The 19977-nt window shown below is 37.9% G+C and overlaps 1 protein-coding gene across 8 annotated transcripts in view; it reads right to left on the bottom strand.

Moving 5' to 3' along the window:
- KLHL13 (kelch like family member 13) overlaps window positions 1-19977 on the bottom strand; it is a 78260-nt gene that overhangs the window by 45891 nt on the left and 12392 nt on the right. For 3 of the 8 annotated variants that reach the window (XM_080553719.1, XM_080553721.1, XM_080553714.1), the window contains one exon: window positions 13419-13477. The exons of 1 other annotated variant lie outside the window; for it this stretch is intronic. In XM_080553719.1, coding sequence (XP_080409845.1) covers window positions 13419-13438 — 20 coding nt within the window. In that variant the 5' untranslated portion in view covers window positions 13439-13477. Of the gene's footprint in view, window positions 1-5360; window positions 5433-13418; window positions 13478-17343; window positions 17383-19977 lie in introns of those variants that run through there. 4 more of the 8 variants (XM_080553716.1, XM_080553715.1, XM_080553717.1 and 1 more) reach the window with 3 other exon arrangements.

The raw sequence follows: 19977 nt of genomic DNA, 5'->3' as shown, positions 1-19977 counted from the left end.
ATACCACAGAAGACTTCCACAATGAACTTCAGATGTGCAAAAACATCTAATCCCTAATGAAAATTAAAGCTCAGTGCTTCCAGAAACTGCATGGAGGAGAGTCTAAGGACGCAGCCCAGATGACAGCTAGTAACAGCAACCCTGTGCACCTCTTCCCTTCTGCCTGCTGTTATGGAAGTTGTCAGGGGAAAAAAGCTAACAATTCTGCAAAGAACACGAGACTTCTATGCCCAAGTCACACCTCTTATCTGTGCTGCTCTAGAGAATCACAGCATGCTCAGGAGAGATCATGTTAGAGAAAAATTCAATACATGAGCACGGTATATAGAGGTCCTTGAGGTGAAATGGCATTCCACAGCCATGGTGCACAAAAAGATGGTACAAAAGTCAGCTGTTGCTAAATGACAAATATTTGCATTTCAGCACCTTCTGCAGCTGCAGTCATTTGCATTCTCACAGCTGAAATTCTCTTTTGATGTACACATACACAACACCAAACAACCGCAATAACTTTGAGCTAAGAGTAGCCTTTCTCTGAAATATAAACTTGAAGCAGTTGTAATTCAGGTGTTTGTCTGCCAGAGGGAGCTGAAACAAAGAAAAATACCTTGTATGTCCATACTTCAAAAGTTTTGTGTTAGGTTGTTACTACACCAGTTCATTTAACTATTCAGACGAACCAGGTTCTGCTGTAAAAATACCACCACTTGTGTCTGGCACAGAGCAGTCACTGCCTCATCCCACACAGGGCACCCGTGTACCTGCACCACCAAATCCTTGCCAATTATATCCAATACACTCATTCTGTCAATAGGTCCCCATAGATCTTTGAATGGAAACAATACCTTACTTTAAGATATATTTAACTATTTTTGATCTACACCACAGCTGCTCCAGAGATGGGCTTCTCTTACTAATAGTGAGGACACCACCTAAGATGCTATCTAATGTCTTCATTTAGTAATGCACAGTAACACTGCGGAAAGATGAAGTTTCAAGTTTGACGGAACAAAACACGTACTAAGCTGAAAACAGGCTTCCATTCAAATATTTACTGGTCTTTTTTAAAAACACACTTTCCACTTACTGCTTCTAAAACCTAACATTGGTATACATATAAATCTGCACATAGTTAGAGTTGACATTGCATAAAGCTGTAAGTTACCTTATTGCTAATTTATTCTTGCATAACACTAGTTAACCTGAAAAGCTGAAAACAGGCAGGAATCGATCTCTTCTTGCAAATCAGTGAAGATGTCTAAGCAATTTGTTCATAGGAAAGCAGGATTCTGCAGAACAGCTTAGGAAAGAATTTCACTATATGTAACTGACAACTCCTTTCCATCCTGTACTTTAGTTTAACTATTTTAACTACTTTAAATAACTTCAAAAACATTAGCTATAAAAGCCAGCATGAATCCCACCAGAGTTTTCACATTTTGAGAAAGAACAAAATGTGTATAGTTTTAAAGTTCCCCTAAACTTTAAGGGCTAAACTGATCCAACCTTCCAAAATTTGACCAACAGCTTTAAAATAAGCTTAGTAGCATCCTGTGTATTCCTCACACTTAAAACAGCTTTAGGAAAATCAGTTATGCCACCTTCTGGCATTCTTAAGAACTGCTCTACAAGACGTACTCATTTTTATAAATTCCCATCTCTTGAATAGGAAAAAAAAAAAAAAGAATACCCAGAAAATTCACTGCAGGTAAGATGCAGAATGTGACTTTTTTAAAGCTTTGATTTATTCATACATCACCATTAGCTTGGACCAGCTTGTGCCCAGCCTCAAAATCCCTCACCTGTACCACCTTCCTTTCCAGTCATTCACCCACAATATCTCGTTTGAGGTACGAGTTGTTCTGCTCTTTGTCCCCATCTCAACAGATACAGCAGAGGTACTGGAAAAGGCAGAATGAAAAGGACAAGCAAACGTGAACTGGCTTCTGTGCAAGATACAACTTGTAAACTGGACTTAACAGCGTGGAACACAGTGAGAAGATACAGTAACAGTCTGAAGTGTCAAAAAAGCATGACAAAGGTGAACACAGTAATTATTCACCAACTCTGTAGCACAAAATAGGAAGCTCATATGAAACTAGCAGATGTCTGGTGAAAAAAAATAGAGGAAACGCTTCTTCACACAACACATGCTTCAGCTACCAAGCTATCAGCTTTTCAGTAACCATTTCTTCTCACTCTGCAAAGATTCAAAGAGAAGCAACTGTGAAAAGTAATAGAAAAAAAAAAAACAGAGCTATAGAACATTTACTTCTGATCTGGAAGGTCCCTGAGCATATATTATGTAATTATCATTTTGACCACCCAAGGTCAAATATACACAGCATGAGAAGTAGGAAACATTACTTTCATCACAAACAGCACTGGAAGTCAGGCTGCAACAACAGTTAGTTTACCTGAAGGATCTTGCAAGAACCACAGAAATAATACACGTAACACCCAGACTGCAGAATAAATCCTCAAAAGAATCAACATGGATAACTGTGGCCAGGCATAATGTGACTGCAGCTACCTGAACTAAGTATTGCTGCATATATCCTGAAATATTATCTACAAAATTCAGTGCTATGATCCCACATGAAGTGCTAAAATATTTTTCAAAAAGCAAGCACTGATAGCAGTCATGCCTGAATTATTCCTCCCTGCCCATGTATTTACAGACATTTATAACTAATACTAACTAGATGCATTTTTGTAGTTCAGCAAAGCACTTTTTCACTCACTTGGAATTCTAAATTTCAAACCTCACACTGAAAGCAGTGTTGGTGTCTAATAATTCAAAGGCAATTTCAAATGAACTCAGTACTTTTATGACTTAAAATCCCTGAAAGATGAAGCTTTTAAGGCCTTTGAATAGCATATACTGGAAGCACGAAAAGAAGGCAAGATTAATTTTGGAGACACCTGGGAAATCTCTGCTGAGCCAGCCATGCACTACTACAAATCCAAAAGCACAGGATACAGCAGTCCAATTAGGAAGGGAGGAAGACAGGGCAATAAGTCAGATATTTATTCAACAAGGTCAGTACTGAGCTTGAAGTAAAATGCATCTAGTAGCTCAAGATGAATATTTGCTACAAAAGTCTTTGTAAACAGCAAATTACAAACTGTCCACTAAATAATAAGCCTATATGGGGAAACCAAGAGTTACAGCAATTACTGGACCACACATGTTTTACACAAACACTATTATTGAACAGTACCCTTTCTTCAGTGATTCACATCAAATTTCTGCAAATTTGTATTCTGGCTCATATCCTGAATCAAGCAACAATGTGCATAAACATACCTTTTTCTGTTTGATTCCTTAACTGAAGCAGAAACATAAGCAAACTACCAACATCTTGCTACAGAAAAATCATCTGCTGGGAAAAAAGGTACACAATCCAAAGGGCACATATTTCATTCGGAAAAAGTAAAATTAGGTACAATTATTGAGCCTTGCCTTTCAGTTGTCAAACATATAAATTCTTTCTAACAGCAAATTCCAGTAATACGATTCAGTTCGTTCACCCTCCTTCTCCCTCCCTTTGCCCCCAGGTTCTGCACTCTAAATTGTCTTATAACCCAATACTTTAACCGTCCAGAGAACAAGGCCATTCCTGTTCTCAAACAGCACTCCTCATTAATCCCAAACCATGTATAGCAAAGAGATGGCTAGACTAACTTCAGATAAAAGCAGTATGCATCATGTAATTACTCCATGTTGGCCGGTATCTTTGCCACACCCCACTAAAGAGCAGCAATGAAAAGGACATCCACTTTTACAATGACAGACCGGTGATGTCCTGGGAAAGCCTGTGAGCAAAATCCAAGTGAGACTTCTATATATTTTACTACACCGGCCCAGCTTTAATTATCTAAAATCAGAAGTGAACATAATTGTATTGACTGTCTAATCAAAGGGGAAACTGAGCAAGAAAGGAGAAAACCTCACTGAGAAAGCTAAGAGGAACCCAGACAACAGCCAACAATGCTGTGGAGAAAACAGCTTTACAAGCTCCTCTGCCTTTAGTTCTTATGTTCTGCTTTACTCCCACACTGCTTTGACTCACTCAAATCATGTCAATCTACATTTAAGCAACTGCAAACACAACTTCACTATCCTTGTCCAGATGGGGTACTGGGGAACTTGCTGACTTGTTGATACATGACCTCTGCACTCTTTGAGACAACAGGAGTAGGCTGAGAGCATCTGAAGATTTAACACATCTATTTCATACGAAGTTTCTTTACAGGTCCTTGGCTGATACACCTGCACCTACCTGGTTGCCAGGTATGACTCAATTAGTCTGAGCAGGTAAAGTGGAACAGAGAAGTGAAAGTAAATCTGGAATTTGGAAAAGGGCAGCCACATGCTGAAAACATCTGGAATGCAAAACAATGGAAAACTTTGGAAGACAGAAAGAGACTTGCAAGATGCTAGAAGTATCGTGAACTGTCATTTCAGTAGTGTCATGTAAGTCAGGTATAAAAATATGTACAATATTGTAATGAGGCAGAACTGTAGTGGCTATAGCTGAAAGTTTTCTGTGACAGATGTACTTCTGCACTTCAACAGTGCAACAGTTTCAGCTGTTAATACTTGTTACCTGCTGAAATTATACTGATATCTGGATTTCAGATTTCAGTGTGTCTATTTATGGAACTGATAGTCACCAAGCTATAGAAGAATACTGTCTGGAAAACTGAGTTGTTTCCCTCAACAGCCTTCATTGATCCTGAAGTATGCACTTCCAATGTAGTTGTTCCTTTATTATGAACTGTATTTCAAAATGGAAGACATTAAAATAAGCTTGCTGGAATTTCTTCCAGGAGAAGATAAGCATCTCAAATCCTCACCTTAAATCTTTTTTCTTTCTAAATAAGAGCAAGCGTGAAAAGAATAAATTGCAAGTGTAATGAAAAAAGACAGAATGGCTGAAGTCAGTACATTTTAGTACAGAAATCTCTTTTCAGTCATATCAGAAATGTTTTTAGCATACTCTGACATTTTTCACAAATAAGTTATTCCCTACTTGTTCTAAAACTGGTCTTTAAAAATCTAAAAGCTGATGCAATGGCAGCTGGATCAACTATATCTGAAAAATCCATGGCAGTCGTGGATTAGAGAACTGTAGAAAGTAAGACCTTTTTCCCTATGTTGTTTAAAAATCATGTAGTCCATTATTAGACTAACAAATTAGTTTACAAATCACTAAGTCGTTTTGCTTCAAAAGTCACTTGATAACTAGCTCTTGCAGACTTCCTCAATTTTTCAGGTAGGGAAAAAGTTCTCAGGCTGCCACTCTGAAAAAAAAAAACAATGCTGATGTCTCTCCAGGAGCTTAGCCACATACCTGTCATGAAGCACTGCTGACACCTCGCCTCTGAGCACAGAATGATCCATGCCGCTGAGGTTAGTAACTGCCCTGTTGACCAAAGGAGATAAAATGCAACATGTAATCTTAGATGAGAGCAGACATCCTAAAGCGTGCCTATTACGGTAGAAGAAATGAAGTTTGCAGCCAATACTGCCCAAGTTCTGTGGAGTCCATCTATTGTTTTGATGAGAAAATGAGCCTTTTTCTTTGAAGAAAAATAAATTGCAGAAAACCACAAAGCAGACGAGACGTTCTGAACTTTATTGAGGCACAACAGCATCTGCGTGCAGTCCCCCACAATACTCTTTTGAAAGAATATTTTTGAAGAAATGTGTAAAGACCATCAAGACCAACAACAGAAGGAAAAACCTTAATAGCTTCAGATTCTTCAGTTAAACCCTAAAGGACAAAAGCTGTGACAACACAAAAAGGTCCACAGACCTATCGCATACAGATTATTTCTGTATGAATATACTGCTCAACTGTGATGCCTGCATTTCTACTACTCCCTTAACTACCATAAACTTTGGTTAGTCCTCTTCTGCTTGCAAAGACAGGATATAACCCACGATGCTAATTTCTGATCTGTCTTCTATTCACTGGTACCTTGTGAACACAAGGAGAACATTTAGCAGGTAATACAGCATTCAGTTTTAACACAAGGACCAAAGCTTCACTGCACCAAAATTTTGCTGCTTCTTAACTTTTAAAGTATGAACAGGAATGTTATCAGACTTGGGCCTAATTTTGAGTCTCAAGAAGGGAAGGCTCAGGGGGATCTAATCCCAGACTTCCTTAAAGATATTTAAGGGAGAAGGAAGAACTTGTCAGGACGCACAGTGACAGCCCAACAGGCAATGTGCACAAGATAAAAAAAATTCTTCACGCTAAGAGCAAGTAAACTTTGGAATAGGTTTACTAGAGAAACTGCAAACTCCCTCACTGAAAATATTTAAGACTTGGCTCCATGGGGCCCTGGAGAACAATCTGAGTCCCTGCTTTCTGGAGAAAGTTGGACCAGATGATCTCCTGAGGTTCTATCCAAGGTAGACCTTTCAATAATCCTATAATCTCTAATTTGAAGCACAGAGTAAATGAAATAACAGAATGGAATTGTTCACTTATTTGCTGATCTTTGTTCAACTGGGGCTGGGGATCCTCGGTGTGACCTAATCACAGGCTTCCAATACCTAAAATATAGTCATAAAAAAGATTGCTCCTTTCACAAGCATGCAATTATTTTTCCTCCTTTTTTATTTCAATAAAATACTTCTTGAAAAGATGTTAAGGACTGAATAAATTACTTCCCAATGAAGATCAACATTGCCACATTTGCCACCACGAAGCATTCCAGAAAATGAAAATATTCTGTATAAAAATCACTGAATTTTATTAGTAGTTCTCTTTGCCAAAAAAGCATCAAGAATGAAAATGAAATTCAAAGTTGAACTCGATCCTCAGACATGTTAATGTTATAAATCCATGAGTGAATGTGACAATACTTATTAAAATAATCTTTCTTCTCTACTTATATATGACTTTGAGTCTTTGGATAGTCTACATTAATCCTTTTCATCATGCCTGAAGTACTAGGCAAGGAACCGAAGGTATAAGAAACATGAAGGGTCTTGTTTCTCTAAAGAACTTATGCATACTACCAAAAGCCTCAAATGCAGTTACTGCTGTAAATGACATCAGTTTACACTACCAAATCAGAATAAACTGAACAAGCCATCTTCTACTAGTGCATGCTGTCTGTAAAAAGAACTGCTGTCAAATATACACTATTTTTTTCAGAAGTATTTGTACAATATTTTCAAGATTCTCCCTCATTACTTACACAGGTAAAATTCATCTTTCACAAAAATATTTCTAGTTCCAGGCAAACTCCAGTTTTCTTAAGCCTTTGAAACTCTACTGAAATGTCTTCCTGCCTTGTCCCTTCAGCCATGTTATTTATTACAGTGCATCCATCCAATACACCTACCTCTATCACCACATTAAGCATGAAAAGCTGCTTTTTAATGCCCTTAAGGGCTCAGCCTTGCTGTATTTGCAACATTTGTTCCCCTTAATTAGATCAACCTTTAGCAAACTGTGCATCAAGCACCTCTGTTTACTTTCATGTGACCCCTTATACACAAAGGCGCCTTAAAATAAAGCAGCGATAATTCCTCCAAAATAGCCACAACAGTAATGCATAATAGCACTTGACATTGGTCAGAGTGATGATATATTACAACTATTTGACTCACTTGATTTTCTACAGATCTCCACCTGCATGCGATCTTATTTTGTATTCGAGTTATAAGAACTTCCCATGAAAGATGTTCTGATTTACATTCGTATACTAGTAATGCTGGTCGGATGAATATGCAAACAATTATTACCTAAAGATTGTTTCTGCAAATTTGATATTGAACTGTACTTTCCACAGCATTTTCAAAAACTTTAAAAAATTAAATAAAAGCACAGAATCATTAAATTCAAATGAATAAAAGATCTGTACTCGTCAGAGAGTAAATCATTCACCTGGCTAAATTTAAAAAATGGGAAATGCTTCAAAAAAAGTTTGTAAGTTTCTTCATTTTTTTTTTAAATATGACAGTAGGTAAGCTGATTGCCGAGCACTCTGCTAGCACAGTAACAGCACTGACCCAGGCCTTTCTGAGGCTGTTCTGATACATCTCCATATTCCCAGCTGCAACATCTGTTGATTCAGGGATGCTGATGAGCAAGCACTAAGCAGGGCACAAGATATACCTTCAAAAAACATTCCCCATGGATTTCCCTTTAATTGCAATGATGCTACAACAGTGTTTGTCACTACATTTTTTAAAAGATCAACGTATTCTTTCCAAAGCTATTAAATTTTGTCTCCTTGAGACAAAAGCAAAAGCTCATTATTAAAAAAAAATGTGTGAAACTGTCTAAGGCCTACAATATAATGAAGCTTCTGTTATTGAAAAAATAACCCATTTCACATCACACATGGTAGTTCATTAGAATTCAGACATTATCACATTCTGGATCAACTGAGACTTCCTGAAATACCATTTACAAACAGTAATTTCAGGTAAGCTGCATATACTAAGAAGGAAGTGAGACCGTTTAATAGGACAGGATCCACTACACTGAACTCCATATTACAAAGTCATATTTAAAATCAGTGTGAGTAATTCTCGTTTTTATGTAAACCATTCTACTGTAAAACCTGCTTGTATAACAGACAAGCATTATTAAAGCCATGTAAACATTTAGCTTGTAAAAAAAATGCTCTCCAACATGCAGGATGCAAGCAAAATGGAAATATTACCAGCATGCATACTATAAAGCTTGAAAATTCTACCTGCATTCCCCTCATCTTAAAATGTGTCCCAAAATTGTCCAGAAGGATGCCTGCACACAAGCTATTTCACTGCATAGCTACAGCAACCTTTAATACGACATTGTAAAGACAGCAAAATAAGCCTCTAGAGCTGTTACATGGGAAAAGAACAACCTTTATACAGACTTAATGCTATCAAACCTATAATCACAAAACCATTCAGCAACTTCAATCTCTGCATAACATTTGCAGGAGCACAATCATGCTTCTGTGCTCCTGAGCTAAAACGGGATTATTTCATTGCCTAAGCAGACCGGCATCTGTGCCCTAACGGATCTTGGCTCTAAAATCAATTCACGTCTGGCAGTTACAGGCTTCATAATTCGAAGTCCAAGAGCAACAAGTCTGACAACAGCAAAGTCATCATTAAATTTCAAGACAAACATGGAGTGGCATTTTACAGAAAGATCTATGCAACTAATATTTAAAAACAGACCAGTCAGCTTATACATTCAAGTGACTTGTAGGACAATAGCTGGACTTCCAAAAAAAAGCTCAGAGCACACACCTTTACTCAAACTCCAGTTCACTAGAATCATAGAACCAGTTGTGCCAGCCACATGCCATCATCAGACATCCCCCTTCTCTTCATACATTTATTTCAGGTGAACTCTAGAAATAATCGGCTACTCTTTCCACACTAATGATTTTGAAGACAACACTTCCTCAGACTTATACCCCCGCATTTAAACTAACGCCTCAGGCCTGTCTGCTACAGCAGTGCAGCTGATGGCCTCATCAAGAGAAAAGACCAAGAGCTCTTCCCCAGTACTTCACATCCAATAGCCACCACAGGAATGTCTCTCCAGACTGTAGTGGAAGTCTGGAGACTGTGTCTTTCAACATCCACCATTTCAGGCTGTATTTCAGGTTTTGGAAAGGAAGCTGTGAAGAACCAGGCTGGTGACTGCCTAGTCCATATTCACCTAACAAGCCTCAAAGCAGGCAGAAGGGCTTCCTCATGCCCTCTTCCCTCCCATTCTTCAATGCCCTTATTTTACTGCCAAAATCAGCTTTTACCTGAAGATTTCCAAGGGTGAAAAAGCCACCTAGTAACACGGCATCACACCTTTCATGTAAATGGGGCAGGGGCCTGAAACTCACCTGTTTCTAGAAGTGGCTGCATGTGACACCAGATCAGGGCACTGTGCAAGGACAGTCTCACCACACTGCACTGAAACTGAAGTAGCAGAAAGCAGTATTTTTGCAAGTGAGGTGTATGTCAAAGCATTGCTTTAAATAAAGTATTATTTTGAATTATAAGTCAGCTGAACAACTGTTTCACACCTGAATGTGCATAATGAACCAAATTTGATCTCACATTTATAGCAACATGACTCAAAATATTATCAAGCTGGCCCCAAAATACAAAATTGATTTAAAAGCATTCTCAAAATGTTTAAGCCCCTACAGAGTTACCATATTTTATGTGTTCTGTAGAGGACTTGTATCTCACCTTTCTCCAGTACAAGTCATCTATGATCATGACTTCAGCATATTAAAGCTCATCATCAACATCTACACTTAATAAATCCATGTTGGTGAAGATTCCCCCAACAAAAGTTTGATTAGATGAGCATTGCATTTAAAAAAAAGCACAGAGAAGTAACCCAGCAAATATTATACAAGTAGAAGAATAACCTGTATTATGACCCGTAAGACAACAGAACTAACAACTCTCTCTCACTAGCAGTGAAAAAAAAAATCACAGTAACAAACCATCTGCTGACTGTCAGTTATTTTGAGAGCATAAAGGTTTGCGTGGTTACTAAGATCAGGGAAGGCCAATGGAACATACTAGTCCATTCACCAGGAAACTGAATAGCTTAGATACAGCATGTCCCTTCAGCACCCAGCTTGTCACATACACCCGTAATCTACTGATTACCAAGGGCACAGCTCAAGTACCTATTACTATTGTACAAATTAGACTTACTCTGACACAGACAGATGTCAAATAGAACAAGGCACCCTCATTCAGCCTGTCAGGCTCAAGGAGTAAAATCAACACAGGAAAGGAGTAGACATCTCTGTATTTTGCTCAAAGATACTTTCTTTCTACAATTTCAGTATTATCCAATATACTTGTGAATTAGTATTTTTGAAGTTCATGAATGTAGAAGTCAATACTGCAAAATGAAAAATCTTATACATTCTCGATTGTCAAAGACATTTTAACTCAAGTTGCAGTATGAGCTTTAAGCCCTTTAAAGCTTGCTGCTTGAGCATTCAAAGGTAAAACATTTTTCCACTGTTAACCAAAAATCTTGCACACTGAAAACTGCAGAGTAATATTCACAACAACAATAAAAAGTAAGTAACAATTTGCATTATACATCCCACAAACTTTATAAAACTTAGTATCAATCACAGAAAGAGATACTGCTGCACAGAGGTTAAAGCCAAGGTTATGATCATGCAGAACTGGGAAAAGAACCCAGTTCCTGCACCTCCACCCTGCAACAAGGATTAAACTCTATTCAATTCACAAGTTATCCCATTACATCTTAACAAATTCACCCTTAAAATAATCCCATAAGAATTAATGAAACTAGCCAGTTATTTATTACCTGTTATTGCAGCTACTAATGCTGACACAGAGGAGTCTTAATGTAGGCAAATCCAGAAACACTATTCACGGTGGGTGTCATTGGCTGTAAGCCTTATCCGCTGTCTTAAATATCAGAGCACAACCTGACCCAACCATATGCTGAAGACAGTGAAAAGCTGACTGCTATGCAGCTAAAAGGTCCTTAACTGCAACCATCTGTACAAATTAAATGCTAGCCCCACAAGATAACTGCCGTGTGTTTTTCCACAGAGTCTTTTCTGAAAAATACCACACTGAAATCGTCAATATCTGTTAAAAAAAAATAAATTTGATATTTCATCAGTAACTATGGCATCGCCAAGAAAACATTCATTTAAGGTATGAAGACTGATATTTGGAACATTTACACCGCAGCTATATTTCTTGTTGGAAGCGTGAGCAATTAAGTTCCAATTTTACTAGCATGATAATAATTAAAATAACTCATAATGAATTACTATTCATTATTAAATTACTACTATTAAAAATATAATGAATTTCTCAACTGCAGATTTTCAAAGCTCTATACAGTGATAGCCAGTTGGAGAGCAAATAAAATTGTTCCTGTCTAAAACACTTCAAATAAACTTGGTCTGCCTGTGCAGACCTGACAGCCACACAACTTCTACCTCCCTCATTTACCTTTAAACCTGCTAGAAAGCTGCATCAAGTGTTCAAAGAACTTATTTTTTAAAAGGGTAAAGACTTATAGTTAGGGAAAATCTCTTTTGTCCTAAGGAAGAAACCTAGAAAGTTGAAACAAGAGAGTATGTACCAAATGGAGTCTTTAGTTGCATCCCTTCGTTCTCATTACCAACAGCAGGAGTACCTGTTGTCAGGTTTGAAGAATTTAAACATAGACAATCTTAAGAACAGTATCATCCACTGAATGATCATGCAAGCCTAATGAAGCAACAGACCGCTGAGCAATTGCTACCTGATTTACCAGGTCATAGGGTGGACTGCCAAAACATCACCGAAGCAGAACAGAGCAGTTCAAAGAGCTGCAGTAAGAAGCTCTGCCCGTGATATCTGACCAAGGGGCTCTGCTTGAGCCCTGACCAGAATGCGAAAACAATGAGCACGTGCACCATGGCTGATGAATCGGGTAATCCACTACACTGACTACCTGCAAAAGGCATCACAGTAACAGTTTTATTAAAGTATTTATTACTGTTAAAAGTAATTTTATCAAATAATATTCCATATTATCGCTACTCTCAGCCAACAGTGGCAACGTCTTTGTGGACTTTGGCCAAAAGAGCAGTCTAAAGGTCACAAGGTAAAACAAATCAGCGCTGTCTCTCCTCGATAAGCCAGGTGGATCAGCACAAGGATTTCTCCTGCTGCTTCATGAAGAATCCAGCATCTTGCCAGGACACTGTTAAGCAAGAAATACTCCAGCATCCTTCCTGAACTGGCAAGTGCAGAAGTGCTGGAAGAAGCCAAGGTAAAGATGACTAGAAGCCATGGTTATCCTGAAGCAGAATTTCCTCTTGACTGAAAACATGACAGAATACTACCCACTGTTTGCATAAGATGAATCTCACATCCCAGAATGAGGAAATAAAGCATCAATTCCCCCCCCACATTTTTTTTTTGGTAGTTACTTAACTACAAATCACAAAACTGTATCTATGAAAATTCAAATTAGACAAAGACAATAGTATTAATAGCCCCTCTGTAAGCATTATAGAACTTGAATAAGTACCTAGTTAACCCTACTTGAAAGTTACCCACAGACCAAACATCACAGGTTCTTACTGATGTCTAGAATGTATTCGGTGGTCAAGAGTAAAAGTCTTTAGCAGACTTTCTGTAGAAAAGTTGGGCATTGTGGTTAATCGCTTGAAACTATACATATTCTACTGCTCAGTCCTCCAGCACTTTATTTCAACATTCAGCTTGGTCTGTGCTTTCCATCAAGGGATCTGTATACACGGCTTTTCAGAACCAAAAGAAAAAAATTAAGCAAATGACAGTTATTCTATATTAGGGGGAAAAAAAATATTCCCACATAATCATTTTGGACTTCTTAGGAAACACAGTTACTCACAAAGAGTCTCTCCACATCATCTCTGATAAGCGGAAATATCTTCTCTGTTCTTCATGCACCTGTAGTCAAACAGAAAAGAATTGACGCAGAGTCACAGACAGACATCCATAAATAGCATTGTGTCACTCAGATCCCACAGATTTTCATAAAACAAATCAATATTTGTTCTAAACATTTAAAATACGACTTTTTCCCCTTTTTTACTAACTTTCTACAGTAGAATTACAGAGAAAAAGGAACATAAAGGAAAGAAAACTGCTTCTTGTTTCCATGTATAACACTGCTTTTCGCGTTAGAAACAAGGATGAATTATGAAAACTAATCAAGTGAACTGAGAGAGCACATGACCTAGATTTTTCAAATAATCTCTTGGTTTAACCCAGTTGTTCCTGAGCCTGCCTATCCTATGAACAATTTACTAAAATGGAAGCTGTGACTCATTAAAGCCACCTTTTATTTTAAGAGGGAGAGAAACAGCTCAAATTATTTATGTGCAAGACAATCACATTAATTTGCACAGAGCAGGCCAAAATTTTAATGAGTTCCACTTTTAAGATCTAATATAGTTGATCAAAAAGTGACAGTCTTGTTAGATTATTTTTTTTAATGTCTCAAGGGTATGATATCTTACAGCTATTAATCAGAATGAAAGACTACAGCCTATCTTCCAGTTTGAAACCACACTTCTACTTGAAGATAGAGTGGCAAAGCTGTAATATTTAAATTTTCTGACATTGTTTAGCAGCAAGCACTGAAAAATATAACTATGCAACACCCCTGAGAAGAGCCACATTTTTGGTCTTCTGAATATTTTGCATTGTTAAGCATAAGTGAAGATTAAGAAAAGTAGTAGCAGAGGAAATTATGGATTTCTTTAGATTTACTGTTCCTTCACGGCCCCAAGCAGAAATTCCTGTGCCGGAATTAATATTTTTAACACAAATGTCAATGAGTATTGTTAGATACCGTCACAAAACTGTAAACCTATATCAAGATTTGAAACAACAGATCAGTTTAGGTATAACGAAAAACAGAAACTTCTGCAAATCATCCTCTCCCACGCAAGTGTCCTGTACCATTATAAATAACATTTTGACTTCAGTGAGAAAAATCACATGTGATGCTAATTTCGGATTTAGTCAAAAATTTGATTTTGTTAAAGCAGACTAGATATTTAGTGGAAGGAATCCACACATAGTATTTGTAGGCATAAACTACAAATTCAGTGTGTGCTCTGCAACACTTTAAATGTACTATAACAGCATCAAAGTGAATTATTTAATGGTATCTAACTCACTGCTCCCTCCCACTGCTGCTATAGCAGCTGGTAGAATAATGTGGTTCTTAACCTCTGCTGTTACTGCACTTCAGGACATCCACTTGCTTCAAATAAACCCCAGGCTTTCCTCCATTAAAGAAGTCTGCTGAGTAAACAGGATACATTTTATCTATCCTTCATCATAAAACACATTCAAAAAGTACCACGTACATCTGAACTGCTTTCCTACAAATGTACACAAAAATAGTTATTTGTAAAGTCCAGTAGGATCTGGAGAATGGTTAACACAATTTGAAGGGATAACGCAGTCTTGTTCATTGTTTTATGATCCTGTGCACAAAGCATAGGTTTCTCTGATGAGACACATACATTACATAACTGTGTGAAGTTATCAAAAGAATGGTGTTCCTTGTCTTCAGAAAGCTCTACGGTTAGGACCAAATTAACTCCAAGAAATAAAGGAAGCTGGCTTCATCTTGGGCAGGTAAACACTACAGATGGTTTAGTCATCTCTCCAAATACCTCCTTGGCGAGGCCAAAACAATGTTGTTTTGACGTGGTCTTTGATCGGATTGCTTATCTGTATATCAACTACAATGATCACTCCAGGTTGATCGAGAATTAGGAAAATCTGACCTTTCAAATATTAATTACAAATATATATTTTTTTCATTCTTCCAACTTACTTATTTCCCTAAACAGGTTACTCTAAGTCAACTAAGTTGCAAGTTTGTTGAAGTTGTTTTTAGATAAATGTGCTATTAGTGCACAGTAAATTTGCACTGTACCCAACAAAACTAGATCTGAATTCCGAAAATATCAGTTTCACCTTCTTCCAGAGGAATTTTAACAGTACAGACTGGCCAAACTATTCACATAGTCAGTAGTACTTCTATTAACTTTAAGCTTGTCACCTAGTTAAATAAAAAGCCATCCGTGTGACTTCAAAAATGAAATTCCTTATATATGTACATTTCCTCCCCACACCTAGAAATTTCTTTGGAGCAAGATTTTAAATAGCTTGTATGTTATCCACTCAAAGAATGCTGAGCCAGTTACATTGTAAGGTGAAAGCTGATTTTTTTATCTTTGAATTTGCAGCCTTTTTTAAAACCACTGCTGAGAGGAAAAAAAACTACATCCCTTCATCTGTGTCTGTCTTGCAATAGAAAATGTTACATGTATTGTCTTCCTGTACATAGGAAGAAAGTAAAGATTTTAAAAGAGAATAGTACAGGATGGGTAAGTTAACGCACACAAGTTCTCAAACTGAGAACTGAAATTTTACTCCATTCAAGTAAAAACTCAGAAAGCGCAGACAGAATATTTGCCACATCTCATTACCACAGAAATTCAAATAGTTCAAAATACGTTAATTTTTTTAAAAGATTTTATTTAGCTTTCAACTTCAACGACAGAGCTATCACCTTTCACATCCTCACCATTGATTCTCCATGCCCAACACATGAGAGAAATTCACACCTCTGCTTACAACCTTACAGCTACTCACTATGTCCACAGAAAGAAAAAATGGGATCACCAGCTCCCCTCCTCCTGCTCCCAACAGAAGCTGAGCACTGAATTTCTCCCTGCCATACAAGTTCCTCAGTTCTCTTTGGTTTGTGTTGTTTGCCATTGCCGCTGCTCATTTTGCTGCTGCTGTATAATTTTTAAATAAGTGTTCCTTCCAGAGCCAAGCAAGAACCGTGAATTTTGCCATAATTTTTTCAGATACGCAAAAGCAAGTACATGTATTTATGAATAATGATTCATTTCCTACATAAACCACTACATTTCTTTTAACGACCTTCAGTATGAATTTAGGAATACAATTTGAAAGTAGTGTGGTTAAGACCCATGTAAAATTGATTAGCATTTCACAGACAAGTTAAACTACTTCTAATACCGACTGCATAATATAAATAAAAAGACTCCATATGCTGGTCATATGCCAGTGCACAGAACTCATATGGCACCCTGTGAAGTTTATTTTTTAATGTATATATTTCATTATCTGTTAGAAGGCTTTAGTATTTTCAAGGTTCGTAGATGACAGGGCTTCTGTAGGTTACTTATCTAAAGAACTGATTACTGATACAACAGCAAATTAGTGACACAGGACCCATCAAGGAGTGCACAACAAAGGGCACAGTCTAAGAAGCCACTGAATGAACAAACCCATGCATTCCTAGTGGATAAACGCATGAGCATATACAGCATGGAGTGTCAATAGACTCGTCAGGTCAGAGGACAGACTTTAGCAAACTTGTCATTTTTATAGAAGGTGTTTGCAAATGATGCTCAGAAATTACAAATCAAGAAGATGCTGTGATTTAGCCTGAGCTAGAGTAATTGCAGGCCATACAAGCTTCCTCTAGCACAGTAGAGAATGAAAATTAAACCCATAACAAAACAGAACTGCTGAAAAACACAAGACAATTAAACAAATGTGGAGCAAGTGGCTAAACTCTAGCCTGGGAACATTAATTAAGGATGCAGTTCCACATCACACTTAGTCTGACCTAGCTAGTAGTCACCTAACTTGTGCCCAATTTAACAAGCCAGCTAGCTGCACAATTCAACAGAAAACCACTGTCCATTATAAATAACTGTTTTCTATGAGATGAGCAAGATAATCCCACTCACCTGGTGCCAGTTGCACCTTCCCAGGCATGCACTCAGCAGCTGTATCAGAAGCAGATGAAGAAAGCAGTATTGTCACTTTTGGCAGCAGCTGATTCAATTTGACATTGAACTATATACCCTTACACATAAAATGGTTTTAATCTCTGTATAAGAGATAATATGTAAGAGACTCTCATTCTAAATATAGAGAGATCTATGTCTATAAAGGCATTTTTATCTTAAGGTAAGTTAAGGTAAGATGTAGAATAGTTTCATGCAGGAAGTTTTCAAGATAAAACTTTTTTTTTTTTTTTTAAACAACAGGTACCAGAGTTCCATCACCTGGAAGTGGCATTAACATTATAAAATATCCCCTGATAATCAATAATTAACAAGTAGAATCATCACTATTTTCCATCTACAAACTGGAATTATACATGTAAATATTTTCAAAGAAAAAATTAAGTCCATACACAAAAGAAACCACTATTCTTACCCTACAGAACATAGAACAGAAGTTACCAATTTATTGCAGCCAATCAAGTACTGCATTTTGAAAAAAAAACAGTGTCAGAAAGGAAGCAATTATTTGTCAGCTGCTGAAATACAACACTAGGTAACAGAACAGGTATTATACTAACAGAAATTTACTAATTGCACTCAGTGAAAAAGTTTTACCCACCTAAAGTGATGCTATCATGCTAGTTAACTTCAATTACATAATGTCCTTTGTCAGCATACCTTAAAAATGTTTTTAAGAATTATTATTCAACATATTTCAACACTATATAACAAAAATCAAGCTTCAGCAAGCTTACACAAGCTTAGAAGTCTTCAGTGCTATTTATACATAAAAAAACAAGCTTCATTAGTATAGCTGTTCACTCATGTAACAAGAAAAAATAGTTCTCTGAAGAATACAGAATCACTAATACACTGCTTATAAATTGCATTCAAGTAAAACATCTGCAGTTTAAAATAGCACCAAAGAGGCAGCAGGAAAGTACTATGGCATATTGGAAGCTATATCAGGAGCATATCAGGAGCTTCAGCAATTAGAGTAATCCAACACCAGGGAATCAACTTCTCTCCTGTTAGGGTGAGCTGTACAAGACAGCTCCGTATGCAGCAATCCCCAACCAGGACCAGAGGAAAAGGGGACAAGGAAGAGGCTGCAGATGACGCACAGCAGTGACAAGGAGTTGTGCCAGCACACGGAGGGGGCAAGGAGACAGCTGGCACCAGTGTCCAAAACCACAGGAAAGCACTGGTGAGACATGCCAGCTCCATGCCAGAGCTGACAGGTTGATACCTCCCCTGGGCTCACAGGGACTTTGTCAATTCAGCAGCAGCGCTGCTCTCTCCTGCCCTTGGCCCAAACACCCGCACCATCTCTTCACCCACAGCAGCAGCTCCAAGCATCAGTTGGCATCACACACAGTGCCTGGACGCTCAGGCAATGACACCTGCCTAAAACGCTGCTCTCCTCCTACTGCTATCACTACAGCCACAACCGGGAGCAGGTCCCTACTGCTGACAACGTCCACATCCATGTTTGTGGATGTCCAGACTACACAAAAAGCATCTTCCAGGCCACCCCTCTGGTAGAGGCAGTGTGGGCTACTGCCCCCATGATTACAATCACTGTTAAAAACCTGCCTCTAGTTCCCTCTCAAAAGGCCTGAAAGCATGGAGTTAGTGACTCTTAGCCTACCAGGACTGTTTCCGTTTGTCAGGAGCTCCATTCTGGAGAGCGTATGCCACAGACTTCCAGTTACCAATTAAATCCTGTTCTGGAAGGGTAAATCAAAGGCTAGTTTCACAACAGACTGAAACCAAGTGATTATAACAGGAGTTGAAATCCTGGGAAGCTTCCTAGTAAAATAATGCACACTTCAGTGGTCTGAAATCTTCTAGTCCTCAAGAAAATTATTTTCAAGTAGCCAGTATAAATTAGCTGACAGTAAAAACAAAAAAGCTCAGAACATTAAAACTTTCTTTCCCCTTTTCTGCTGTAAAACATTTCGGTACTTCTCTGTTACATTATACACAAGAGTATCAGAGCCACCTGCTTCACCGAGAAATTAAGTCCTTGGTATTTCGTTAAGCTAGCACTCAAGTACCCGTGTGATGAGCCACCTTGGAATCACTCTCCACTAAACTGAGCCTTCCCACCTGTTGTTACTTTACTCAGCCACATCCTTTACCTGCAGGCTTCACCTAAACCACATCCTTGAAAAAATTATCTACATATGCAAATAAAGGCCTGGGAAAAACACTTTTGGCCATGTTAGTCAGCATGATTTCAAACAGCAATCACCATCAGGAAGCTTATTAATTCTGGAGTGCTGTTAATGGGCAAAGCTGGAAGCTAAGAGAACACCAGGCTGCAGATCAACTTAAAGACATTACTTTTCCTTTGCTTTTAACAGCTGTTTCGAGCATACCTCAGAAAGACAACACAGCCATTGAACTGATACAATTCAGGAAACACTAGGTCATAAGGCTATCTAGAACACAATATAGCACACCCACCACACGCTGGCTTATCATAAGCCAAACAAATGACATGAGAATTGAATAAGATGCGCTTCACATAACAGTAATTTAGCTTAGCAGCAGAGATATTTTTCTAACACTACAGAATTAATGTCA

This window comes from Anser brachyrhynchus (genome assembly GCF_964034855.1).
Source record: "Anser brachyrhynchus genome assembly, chromosome: 13".
Taxonomy (NCBI): domain Eukaryota; kingdom Metazoa; phylum Chordata; class Aves; order Anseriformes; family Anatidae; genus Anser; species Anser brachyrhynchus.
Note: the sequence above shows the minus strand (reverse complement) of the source record. Positions and strands in the feature narration are given on the sequence as shown.